The sequence below is a fragment of the Stegodyphus dumicola genome, chromosome 7, assembly GCF_044657685.1.
Source record: "Stegodyphus dumicola isolate Sdum_Otavi_A_Nest chromosome 7, ASM4465768v1".
Lineage (NCBI taxonomy): Eukaryota > Metazoa > Arthropoda > Arachnida > Araneae > Eresidae > Stegodyphus > Stegodyphus dumicola.
The window spans coordinates 38,836,371-38,850,386 of record NC_140774.1 but is presented as its reverse complement, the minus strand read 5'-3'; the positions used below and the strand labels follow the sequence as shown (position 1 = coordinate 38,850,386).

The 14,016-nt window shown below is 31.7% G+C and overlaps 1 protein-coding gene across 2 annotated transcripts in view; it reads right to left on the bottom strand.

The window, feature by feature from the left end:
• Window positions 1-14,016, bottom strand: part of Cap-D2 (CAP-D2 condensin subunit) — a 209,003-nt gene that overhangs the window by 119,454 nt on the left and 75,533 nt on the right. For both annotated transcript variants that reach the window (XM_085820101.1, XM_085820100.1), the window contains exons 4-5: window positions 558-616; window positions 173-354 (exon numbers count right to left, since the gene is read on the bottom strand). In XM_085820101.1, coding sequence (XP_085676227.1) covers window positions 173-354; window positions 558-616 — 241 coding nt within the window. The remainder of the gene's footprint in view (window positions 1-172; window positions 355-557; window positions 617-14,016) is intronic.

Sequence of the window (14,016 nt, the reverse complement as noted above, 5' to 3'; positions counted from 1 at the left end):
ATTATCTATACACTATACGTGAAAGAATGATTTAAAGAAAAGGCAAAAACTTCTATTATGTTAGGGGTAGCTACATAAAATAATTAAAATATATATAAAAAGAAATATAATAAGGAAAAACTTGTATTTTTTTCATATGAAATCATGCTTAATGATCAAAGCAAAATCTTACCTTCCCAATGTTTGTTGCAGTTGCTTTTTTTGAAATCTCACCCTCAATCATATTTACAAAATGACAAAGCAAAAAAATTATCATTTTGATCACATTCCTTTTCTCAAAGCACATATCTTTATCAAATTCCTCTTCTTCATCATTTAATATAGAAGCAATTGAACTGACCACTTTCTCTGAAACTAAGATAGATCACTTTAATGAAGTGAAGAAAACCAGCTGAAGTTGTTGAAAGCATTAAAAAAAGTAATGTAAATAATAAAATGGAAAATATTTTCTTTTTAGAAATAATTAGAAAATGAAATACAAATTTTATGAACCTTTGTACTTCATTAGTGGCTATTAAAATTTATCCATATTACATAAAAGCAATGAAAATATTTACCTTGAAGAAGTATTCTGAGGGATGTCAATTTTAAATTTTCATCGAATTCTGAAAACTGCCTATATAAAAAAATACAACAAACATCAGGAACATGAATAATATGGAATAATATAAAAAACGTCTGAAAAATTAAGTTATGTAATATAACAAACAAATTCTCAAAATATGGTAAATTTGTATGCATATATGTAATGATATTTTTAAATCAATTGATTAAATTAAATTCTAATATTATTGCTTAATAATGTGTTGGCGATTCTCTACCTAAATTGCATCCCTGTTCCTAAATTTTGGCAAAATCCTTTCTTTAGTATAAAATATATTAACCTGTTGGCGCCCGCCAAATCGCCAAACTCATAAATCTGTCATATTACATAAAGTCCTTAAGACCACTCCTGATGAGAAGATAGCGTCACCTCGTGATTTCAATTAATATCGCTGATTGGAGGAGCCTGGTGACGCACACATATGTATAAGTAGGGCTTCTGCTCAAGGTACGATAAGAATGCTTGTGAGATGGATGCTAAAATAAACCTAGCACTTTATATTCCAAAATTTGTCTCATTCCTGTTGCCCCGGCTGCACAAAACAAATAATGTATGAGAAATTACATTTCAGAAAGCCGGTAGGATACCACCTTCAAAGGGATTATCTAAAAAAGAAGATACCCCAAGGATTATACGGATAAAATGTTACGCACTTTAGATGAATTTGCCGCTGTGCGACTTCTGTGTTTCTACATTTTTCTCTAGGCGTTCTTGCTTCAAGAGAATCATCCTTCTGTTACCTGTATTCTGGTATTCTGCAGATTATTTTACGTCCAGAGAAGCATCCTTCTGCCCCCTGTGATGCGTGATCTGTGTTTCCATCGAAAGTTCGTCGTTCATCAAATGTGCTCTTACCGTTGACCTACTTTTGAGGATGGAAATCTTTCCCTACGTCTACGCCGTTCTGTGTTGCTCTCGAGAGCTTTGTGCTTGTGTGGTGATTGATCGTGTTTTGCGAAAATCTAATCAAGAGTGCACAAAAATTTGTATTTTCGTGTCGATTTCATCACTCATATTCTCATCACAATAAGTCAAACAGAAGCAGTTAGTAAAAAGATTGGTGATGCAAATGATATTATTACTATTGAATTATAATTACTGATTTAATAATAGTATTTTTGTTTTGAAAATTTTAAAAAGTATTATTTTGGTATAAATGTATTTTAAATTTGGTATTTAAAGGATGTATTTTGGTTTTAATATTGTTTTGGGAAAATTTAAAGAGTATTATTTTTGAGTTAGTTTTATTTATGAAAACATCTCTGATCCTGATGATTCATTAAGGGCAGCTAGCGCTGAACCTGAAACAAGTATAATTCCCTTTGACGCGCAGAATGATATGGATATAAATTCATGGCTTGAGTACTTTAACAAAACTCATTTAGATAAAGATGAAACATGGAAGCTTAATAATGTAGCTCAATATCTAAAAGGTAATGCACTTAGCGTATATGTCAAAAAATGCCATAAAATTACTAAATATGTGGAATTAGTCAAATTTTAAAGGAAAATTTTTTCAACCCCACTTTAACTAAGTTTAGTGATTTTGCCAATTACAAGAACAATCATAAAGAGACCATAACGCAATATTTTCGCAAAAAATTAGATATTGGTAAAAAATTAAATCTAACTCATGAAATGATCTTGGAGGGTCTGACGGATGGCCTTCCTATGGAATTAAAATCCTTAATGATGATCAACGCACCCTCTGACCCCATCTCTTGGCTTACTCATGTCCATAAGCTTATTAAGATTAGCGAAAATCAACAAATCAAAAGTGCACATCCCAGATTTTTTACTCCGATTGGGAACAGTCCCCAAGATTACAATCGATTTAATAGAAGTAGAATTTCAGCTTCAAGCTATGAAACTACTGTGAAACAAGATTCTCCTAGACCCAACAATTTCCAACGTTTTCAGAGACCAAGTAATTTTTATAATCGGTTCAGTGGTCCAAGATTTACAAGCCATCATAATTATAATTCTCAAAATAGATTGCCATTGCCACCCAGTCCCTGTAGACTTTGCACCCGGAACGGAATCCCAAATGCTTTTCACTGGTTTCAGGTTTGTCCTTTCAGAGGGGAGAGATCTGATACACCTAATGTTACGCCGCTTGCAATATAACCAACAACAGAAACCCCTGACAGTAGTTGACTATTAAAGGTGTCGGGTTATTTGTCCAATAAGAAACGTCTAGAGTGCGTTGTAGACAGTGGTGCCACCATATCAATAATTTCTTCCAAAACAGCTAGACAATTACGTTTAAAAGTACAAAGAGTTAAATCATTTTCAGTAACCCAAACTAAAGGAAAAATAATCTTCAACAAAATATGTTGTATACAAATGAAAATTGGATGGATTAGTAAACAAATTACCTTGTTTGTTCTTGATAATAATTTGAATTATGTAATTTTAGGACTTAATGAATGCAAATTATTTGAGTTGAGTATTGATTGTACTAATTTAAAAATTAAACAGAGAGCTATTGTATTTAATGATAACTGCCATTTTGACAGCCGACCCATATCTCTACACCTCCAACTTCAAGGTGGTACAACAAATGTTTATCCATGTGTTAATAATGATGATGACGTAAGAAATTTTCCAACCTGTAAATCTCGGACTACAAATCCAAAGGAATTAGTTTCTTAGTCTAACATTTATGTGAAAAATGCTGTTTCTAATACTGTCGATAACAAAGAGTATAACTTGGAAAAATTGTTAAATGATTATTCATCTGTGTTTTCTAAAAATAAGTATGATGTAGGAAAAATTAATATTGAACCTCAACGAATTAATTTAAATTCTGATTTGCCTGTATCATTAAGACCTTATAGAACATCCCCTATGGAAGAAGAGGAAATTAAGACCCAAATTGATCAATTATTACAAGCAGGTATAATTAAAGAAAGTTGTAGCCCATATTCGTCCCCCGTTACTTTAGTACTTAAACGTGAGGAAGGTAAGAAAACTAGATTGTGTATAGATTATCGAAAATTGAATTCCCTGGCTAAAACAGATGCAAACACTCTTCCTCGCATTGACACTTTGTTAGACAAATTAAGTAAAGCAAAAGTACTTTCTACAATTGATTTGAGATCTGGTTTCTGGCATATCCCGATTCACCCTGCAGATACTGAGAAATTAGCTTTTTGCACGAATTTTGGATTATTCGAATGGTTAAGACTCCCTTTTGGTTTCAAAAATGTTCCTGCAATTTTTAACAGAACAATTAGATGAATATTATCAAAAAATAAAATTAATTTCGCTTGCAGTTACTTTGATGATATAATCGTTTACTCTTCCTCTGAGAAGGAAAATTTAGAACATTTAAAAATTTTATTTGAGGTCTTTAAAGGATTACAGCCGAAAACATCGCGGACGAAAACGTCGCGGAGAAAACAACGCAAGGCAAAAACGTCGTGCTACAAAACATCGTGGGAGAAAACATTGCAAAGAGAAAACATCACAGTCCTAAAACATCGTGGTACAAAACATCGTCGTCGAAAATAAAGCGGTTCAAAAACTTCGCAGTTTAAAAACATCTCGTCGTCGAAAATGTCGTGGTAAAAAATAAAGTATGTACAAATCGTCGCATGACGATAACATCGCAGATATGCTTTTTTCAGACATGCTTTTCGCAGACATTCTTTAATAACTGTAAATTTATATTCCCATAATGTTTGTGAGCGCAAGATGGAAAGAAGGATAATTTTTACTTTCATATTTTTTTATTAACTAATAAATTTTTGCTGAGAAAATAAGAAGGAAACTTAAGCATAGAAAATTAATGCAACTTCTAGCACTTAATGGAATTTTAAACCGACATAGTTAACTAACAAAGGCCATTAATAAATAATTTTTGTAATGCTTTTACTGGTAATTTTTCATGAAAAGTATAAGCTATAAGTTGCATTTAATTATCTATGCTTAAGTTTCCTTCTTACTTTTTCAGCAAAAATTTATTAGTTTATAAAATATGTGAAAATAAAAATTATCCTTCTTTACATACTGCGCTCACAAATCATTATGGGAATATCCATTTACAATTATTAAAACCTGAAAATAAATGTCTGCGATGTTATCGTCATGCGATGATTTGTAGATACTTCATTTTTTACCACGATATTTTCAACGACGATGTTTTTAAACTGCGAAGTTTTTGAACCGCTTTATTTTCGACGACGATGTTTTGTACCACGATGTTTTCTCCCACGACGTTTTCTCCTTGCGTTGTTTTCTCCGCGACGTTTTCGTCTGCGATGTTATCGGCGGACACCGTTTAAAGAGGAGCATATTGAATTGAATCGAAACAAATGTGTGTTCGCCAGAGATCAGATCACATTTCTTGGCTATGAAATAAAAAATGGTAGAATAATTCCTGATAACCATAATATAGAAGTTATTAAGAAACTTAAAAACGCCAGTAACACCAAAGAGTTACAAAGAGTTTTGGGAAGTGTGAATGTGTATCATAGATTCATTCCGAATTATGCAACGATTAGAGCTCCATTAAACAGACTCTTGAAAAAAGATGTCAAGTGGGAATGGGATGACCAATGTCAAAAAGCTTTCGACGAAATGAAAAGAATACTGATTTCCAAACCTGTTTTACAATTGTATGATTCCAGTAGGCCATGTCATATTTTTGTTGACACTTCTCAAACTGCTGTTAGAGCTGTTTTGAAACAACCAGATGAAAATGATGTCCTTCACCCTGTATCATATCATTCCCGAACTTTAAGAAATTATGAGAAAAATTATACGATTACTGAGTTAGAATGTTTGGACATAGTAGATGCCCTAGACAAATTCTATTACTATCTGCATGGACAAAAATTTATTATACATACGGACCATGCGGCCCTTGTTTGGCTCAAAAATGTTAAAAATTTAAAAGGTAGACTCTTCCATTGGTAACTCAAACTAAGTATGTTCAATTATGAAGTAAAGTATCAGAAGGGCTCTACCAATATTGAAGCTGACATGCTTTCTAGACATCCTGTTTCACAGCACCTCCAACATTATGTACATTTACTTGATAGAAATGAAATAATCCAACAACAAAAAACTGATAATGTCTGTGGAAAAAATTACCAAGAGATAAATGATATGATGGCAATTAAGAAAAAGAATTTTTATAAAATTGTAGTACCTAAATCTTTAAGATTAAAATTGTTGAATAAAACCCATAAAAATTTTGGTCACCCGGGAGTTCAAATTATGCTTAACTTAATCACCCCTCAATATTATTGGCCTCATATTAGCGAAGATATCGGAAATTTTGTTAAACATTGTCATACTTGTCAACTTAATAAAAAGAAAAAACAGAAAAAATTTGGTCTTATGCAAGACGTACCCCCAACCGACAAACCTTTCGAATGTCTCTCTATTGACACTGTGGGAGGATTTAATTATTATAATTCTACAAAAAAATATTTACATATTGTTATTGACCATGCAACAAGATATGTCTGGGCTTTTCCCTCTAAAAGTGTAACTTCAGAAACCTATGCCAATTGTCTAAAACAAATATTTCAAATACAAGTCCCCGAAAAAATTCTGAGTGACAGGAATGCAGCCTTCACTTCCTCTAGATTCAAAAAATTTCTTAAAAAGCATAATGTTAAATAACTTTTAACTTCATCTCACCATCCCCAGACAAATGGTAAAGTAGAAAGAGTAAATCAATCAATAGTAGGTCGACTAAAATGTAAAGTAAATTCTTCTTCTAAAAAAGTACCATGGACTAAAGTGCTTGAGCAAGTTGTTATCGAATATAACAACTCCCCTCATACGGTAACTAAGTTCACCCCAGCATACTTACTATTTGGTAACCTCCCTTTTGAATCTCCAATTGATCAAAATAAATACCCTTCCTTAAATGAAGCAAGGGCTTTAGCAAAGAAAAGAACTATCGAATACCACCGAAAGAATAAAACTAGATATGACATCAGATTTGTAGAATCTAAATTTCAACCTGGAGATTTTGTCCTTTACGAGGAATTCGAATACCCAAATACTAGAAAATTGACGTCACCCTATTCAGGCCCTTATCAGATTATGAATAAATTATCTGAAGTTAATTATGAAATCGACAGGGAAAATTTTCACACGAAGAAACCAACTGAGATTGTACATGTGTCAAAATTAAAGTTCTATTATCCACCAGAGAACTTTAAATTACATCATGAATAAATCAATAAACTATCCATAACCCTTCTTTTAGTTTTCATCCTGTTGTCCCCCTTAATAGTTGATTTATCTCTCAGTGCCTGAAAAGTTTGTCTGCCCTTTTCTTTTACTGGGCTCCTTCAAACTTGAGTTTCAGGTTCAATGCACTTTCCGTGTGGAAAACACTCAATTGAGGCTATACTACAAGTAGAGTACTATACCCTCACATTTCCTTGAGCTCATGTTTTCCTATGTTTGTGTTATAAATTGTAGCATTAAATTTTAGTTGAAAAAGTTAAATTTTAGTTGTTGAAACTTCTGAATTTCATTTTATGTTTCTGCAGCATCGTGTACAAAAAACTGGTATGGATGTTGGAAGTTAAACTTTGTTTTGTTATCATTAATAAGAGAAAAATAGAGTGACAAAATATGTTAAAAACCTAGCAAAATGTGTATTTTCAACAAGAGTATAAGAGCTCTAGTATCGTGACATAAAAACTCAAATGTTTTCAGTGCCAATGCTAATCCATAATTCTAGCGCTAATTAAATGATCCGGAGATCTCCAAAAACCAGTAAAAGACTGAAGATGAGCCTGAATGACAACTCTAATGATTGTACGGACTCATACACAAACTGTGAATGGCATGCCCTAAGATATAAACTTACAAATTCAGTTATATTACTATTTCCTATTGCCGCGTAGCTAACCAGCAATATGTTATTAGTGCTTTATTTGTTATGCACTTAGTTACTATATTATAATTTCATTAATCATTTATTATATTTTATATACTGTATTAATTATATTCAAATATTTTATGTCATATTTTATATAACATTTTGTGTGCCTTGAGGTAAATCCAATCAGTTTTCCTACTCACTTAATTTCCTAATAACTAAATTTTCTGCTCTCACTATCTGGACTGTCTTGGGTCGACGGCCGCGACTGCAAGCCTTTTCAGATGGGGGGGGGGATAATCTGTAATGATATTTTTAAATCAATTGATTAAATTAAATTCTAATATTATTGCTTAATAATGTGTTGGCAATTCTCTACCTAAATTGCATCCCTGTTCCTAAATTTTGGCAAAATCCTTTCTTTAGTATAAAAAATATTAACCTGTTGGCGCCCGCCAAATCGCCAAACTCATAAATCTGTCATATTACATAAAGTCCTTAAGAACACTCCTGATGAGAAGATAGCGTCACCTCGTGATTTCAATTAATATCGCTGATTGGATGAGCCTCGTGACGCACACATATGTATAAGTAGGGCTTCTGCTCAAGGTACGATAAGAATGCTTGTGAGATGGATGCTAAAATAAACCTAGCACTTTATATTCCAAAATTTGTCTCATTCCTGTTGCCCCGGCTGCACAAAACAAATAATGTATGAGAAATTACATTTCATATACATCTATGTACACCGTATAATTGCATACATATACATGTGTGTGCATGTATATGATTACATTTATTCAGTGATCAATCTGAAAAATATTTAATGGCAAGCTATGAATGTTGCACAAAATGCTGGAAAACTTGAGTGAATAAAGAATATCATAGAATATAAATCTACCAAAAATGGTCAAGCTACCTGACATGAAGAAAGCAGAAATCAAAAAGCAATATGAACTAGAAAACTGTAAGTGAATCCTAAAACAGAAGTAAATTAATACAACACAATAAAACAACAAAATGTTGATAATTTTCTGGCCGTCATCAAGGAGCATCAAGAGAGCCATATATTTCTGAATATCTGAATGAACTGCCAAAGTAACAGTAATTAAATAATTAAAATGGAAATTATCATTTCTTTTTAATTCAAAGTTATAAGAATTAAAAAAAAATCATCAAGATAAAACTTGACCTCCCATGATTAGGTAAAAAAATGTAATTTGCAATAAATTTATCATATATAGTACGAAGTCCGTAATCCGGACATCCATTATCCGAAACGATATACAATCCGGATCTCAAAGCCACAAAAATTTTTTTTTGTATGCTTTACGCATGCGTGTAATGCATTTACGCATGCGCATTTAATGTAGAACGGACAATAGCCACAAATTTGAAGGTTTTCGGGCATCGCAAACTAAAGGTGAAATTTTCCAGTTATTGGATTTTGCAAAGAAATGTGTAGAAGCGGTAATAAATGAAGATGATATAACAGAAGTTTTTCATTGCGACGGCAATGCCCCAATCATCAATCAATTAACAGACGACAAAATGTGCAATGTGGTTCTAGATCCAGAAAATACTGCTTCTGATAGTAAAGAAAGCGACAGAGAGGTTATTGAAAACGAAAAAATTTTGATTGACAAGTTAGTCGGTATTCTCGACACAGCAATTACAGGACTTGAACAGTGGAACTTTGTAACTGAACAAGAAATTATGCCTATTTATAGAATTAAACAGAAAGTATTAGCACAAAAAACGAAGCAATTTAAACAACTTAGAAATGTTTAATAAAGTAAACAAATAAATATTAAGCCTTTTTTTTTTTGTAAATTTTGACACCCTTTATATCATAATTGCTCTTTATTTCATAAATTACGCTTTCATATTTTTAATTGTATAATTTCTGCATGCCATCTTACCAGATTTAAATTGATGATGTATAATTCGGAAAAACTCCTAATCTGGAATCGCCAAAGTTCCGACGAGTCTGGATTATGGACTTTGTACTGTAGTAAAATATTTAATTTTAGTTTTGAATCAAATTGAAGAATTCTTTAAAGAAATTTATAATGGAAATTTATTTAATATGAAATATCACACAGTCAGAATTATATAGGAAAAATGCAACTCGACTCGAAAAAAGTCAATACTCAATAAAAAGAGCAAATACACGGTCAAAGACAGTAAGTCTTAATTTTGAATTAGAATGAATATCTGGAGGAAATTTGAATAATAAAAAAATTCTCTTTTGGAATACAAAATACAGAGTAATCTAAAAGTTATGCTAATCAAACAGGGACTGCAGAAAATTCAGGATAGATATTAATGGCAAATGTTTCAATGGATAATAACTCTATATTGTTATAAGTAATATATTCACTGAAATTTCAGTTTCAGTTCATGCTGTTAGCTTTAAAAACCACTTGGATCACTTGGAACTTTGAATCAAGATGGTTAGGAGTTTTTCCTAAGCAGAATGGATTTTTATAACTCAGCATTCTTTCATGATGCATTCCTATGCAAAAGTTATTGAAGCATTTAATGAGACCTTCCTACATGTGAACCTAATAAGACAATGATTTTTTGTTTTGTAACCTGATATCAAGAAAGTGGAAGGATTCACCATAAGAAATGAAGTGGCTGCCTGTCTCTTCCAGATTCAGATAAAATAAATGAAGTTCGGAATAAAATGCTGGAACCACAACAAAGAGTGTAAGAAAGATGGCATCACAATCAAATTTATGTGCTGAAATGTAATAATAATTCATTAATAATAATAATAATAATAATGCTACTTTATAAAAAAAATCTAAATTTTGAACAAAATTAACTAAGCTAATACCAAATCGACTAACTAGCCAAATTAACCAAGCTAATAGCACAAACTGCAACCAAAATTTTAAACAATGTATTAGTTTTAACAACATAGGGATACCATTCATTTAAACAATTAGCCGCTAATATCTGTTTCGGAATTTCCACAATTTTTGAAAGTTTGATGAGCATGACTTTTGGTTCAGTGAAACATTGAATACTATAAAGTAACAGCTAAAATTGACCAAATAACTACAAAGAATATCAGCCATAAAAACCAAAGTGGCTAAAGCATTGCAAATGCACAAAGTGCTAAAATTACGTTTTAAATCAAGGACAAACTTAAAAATAAATAAATATTGATGAATTTATAGAATAGAAAATACAATAATAAAAACTAAAATAAAATTTAAAAAAAATTTTAAAAGGTAATCAAAAAATTTTCAAAACTTTAATTAGGTAATTTTATCTTTTTGCTATTCAATGTTTCTGTTTTGTATTACATTAAAAATGTTTTTCATTAAAATTTCTTTTTAAACATTCTTCTTAAGACTAACTGTATTTATTCATACACTTACTCTCTTTACTGTGCACTTATGCTGACATTTATTACAAAATTAAGTTCAAATTTTCTTTCAAGTTGCATCATTCCTTGGACAATTTTATCTTTTTGGAATTTGTCTTTTTTGTATTTTATAATTTCATGTTAAATATGTCTCATTATACATTATTTCTATTATGAATTCTTCAATTTGATTCAAACCTAAGACTTATTATTTTACTCATTTTATGGATTATTATTACAAAATATAGAGTACATATTTGAAGTCACAACGGAACTACGTATATCTTGATGATTTTTTTTATTTTTTTATTTTAAAAGAAAATTACTTTTTAGTTCACTTGTTTAATTATTATTTCTATTCCTTTGGTAATTTCCAAGCCTAATGCCATTTTCTATTCCTTTTGGAATTTCTACAGATGACTTTGTTAATTTCATTGCTTTGACAAAAACAAGAGAATTATTATTTTTTTGCTTTTCTGTGTTGTATTAATTAACAATTTCATGCTCCATTTTTTTTTTTCTTTATTTTATTTAATTTCCCTCCTCATCCCTTTTTCTTTCCGTTTGTGCTTTCTTCATGTTAGTAGCTTAGTTTAGTAGATTTAAATTCTATGGTATCCTTTTCTTCATATTTACATATATAATATTTGAATCATTTTCATTGTACCTAATAGAATCATATATAAATTATCAGATTACACAGAAGAAAAGAGGATGAAAAAGCACTAAAATAATTTCTTAAACAATTTTAAAAATTACAAAAGCACCCCCCCCAAAAAAAGTATCATATGATACATTGCGTTTGTGTGTGTGATTATGGCAATGCCTCGAGGGCTATCTGCCTAAGGGGAGATATGCCTTCATGGAGGACTTTCTAAGGGAAACTGGCTCGTATACAGATTCAGTGTTTGTTACAAAAAACAATAAATAAACTACTTAAAACAACAATCTAGTGATGTAACCAATCAAACAAAACTACAATGCTTTTGATATTTCAATTATATATACTATATAAATTAGTTAAAAATGTTATATATGCATATATAGAGAGAGGGTATTCACACATTTTTGTAATGATTTTGCGAAGATTTATATATAAACAAACCTTAGAATTTTATTTTCTACTATGTTCAGTCTGATAGCCCTTTTGTTGAACTATCATATTACATTTTGATTTCCAAGATAAGTTCTTTTCTTAAAATATCAAGCTTGATTTTTTTCCACTCCTCCTTTATAATCTTTTTTAAGAGTCCATCCAATGTTTTCTGATGCTGCTTATAAAAGAGCTCGTTTTAAAAATCCAAATGCACAGTAATCCATAGAAGACACATCAAGGGACTTGGTGAGATGCATTTAAAGGGATTAGCTTCAATTCCAGTTTCATTTCTTTTTTCAAAAAATGGAGCATTAGATTTAGAGTTATGGCTTGGAGCCTTATCCTGATGGAATTGTTTGGACAAAGAGATGGAATTTTTTCTTTAAAAGTAAATTTTAAAACACATTTCTGATAGTAATCCGAATTAATTTTGACATTTTTTTCCTAGTTTTCTTATTTGAAGTTTTCTGTTATAAAAGAACCCAGTAATAACCATAAAACCTTTAGAAAAACTTTCCTTGTTTTCTCTGATTCAAGATATTAAAGTCTCTCTTTTTTGGTTAGTAAATCAATCTTTTTCTATTGCAGTCAGATAAGTTTATCCAAGCCTCACCACTTGTAACTATATATTTCCATTTTTCACATGCCAAATAATTTTCATACAGCAATTTGCACATACTCTTTTGCTGACAGATATGTTTCAGCATTAGGTGATGAACATCATGTTTTTTTTTTTTTTTTTTTTTTTTTTTGTTTGCTTTGATTAGCTTCAAATCAGATTTTATAATTTTGTTCACAGTCCCTACAGAGATATTTAAAGGTTTTGCAATAACTCTTTGGCGGGAAGGCTGAATTTTCCTTTAAAACATGAGATACAACTTTAGATTTATTAAGATCTGTACCTTCATATGTTTGGGTACGCATGCTTTTCCTTTTTCCCAGTCAGATGTAAACTTTGACATTTCTTTCCTTCCATATTAATTCTGACACTTATTTTATATGTAGAAATATTAAAACCATGCTTACCACATTTTTTTAAATAATTGAATAAGATTATTTCTCTTCGGACAACGTAAAAATATAGCCTTCGATCCATTGTTTACTTTTGTACAGGCGCAGTAAGATGGCTTCCCTGCAAAGCAGTTTTAGGGATGCCATAAAATGGCAAGGGATGCCAGGGTTGCCACATTTGGCGAGAAATCATCCAACTGGGGATATGCCATGGACGGATGGAGAACCTTCTGGAATGAATTCTTACCGGTTTAGCACAGAATGTTCTTGAACGCAAGGCGAAAGCTATATAAACCGTGCTGGTCCACAGTCAGTTAACATCGAGTTAGTGTCTCGGCTAGCGAGTCGATCGAGTTGACAGCCAGGCAGCGAGTGTCGAGTGGGTCATCGAGTGCACCAAAAGAGTCTCGTAGTGTATCGCAGTTAGTGCATTGTCGAGAGAGCGTGTTGAGCTCCAGGAATGACTGAACCGAAGAGTCGGGAGCTGTGCTCTGTGTGTCGTCGAGTGCATTGCGAGTTGTAGTATGGAGAATCTCAAGAGTATGTGGAGTTCCAAGAATAACCGAGCAGAGTCAGGAGCTGTACTCTGGTGCTTTGCAGTGAAGCTCTCTCCACCGTTATAGCCTGATAGTGTGAAGGCTGTGTTGCTGATTGTGTCAGTGTGTTTATAGTAGTTCTTCGATGACCGTTAAACGTGATTTTGGAGCTGTCCTGATTAAATACCGGCCAATAAAGTGTGTTTTGATATTTCATCAAGAAGTGTTGTCGTTATTCACTCCAAATCCACACGAACCCCATACGAATGTGAAGGAAGAAAATAACGTAACAACTGTTGTCAGAAAAAAATATTGTAACAATATAAATCAATATTATGTACATATATACATATACATACATGTACACTGCTAAAAAAAAATGGGACAGTGCTATTTCTCCCGTTCTACTGGGCCGATTGACAAAATTCAAATTGCGTTTTTCATGTCTCGAAAGCGCGACTTAGGATATATATTAGATTTATATATAGCACTATTCTAACATAGGAATTTTGACACAAAATCGGACTTTTT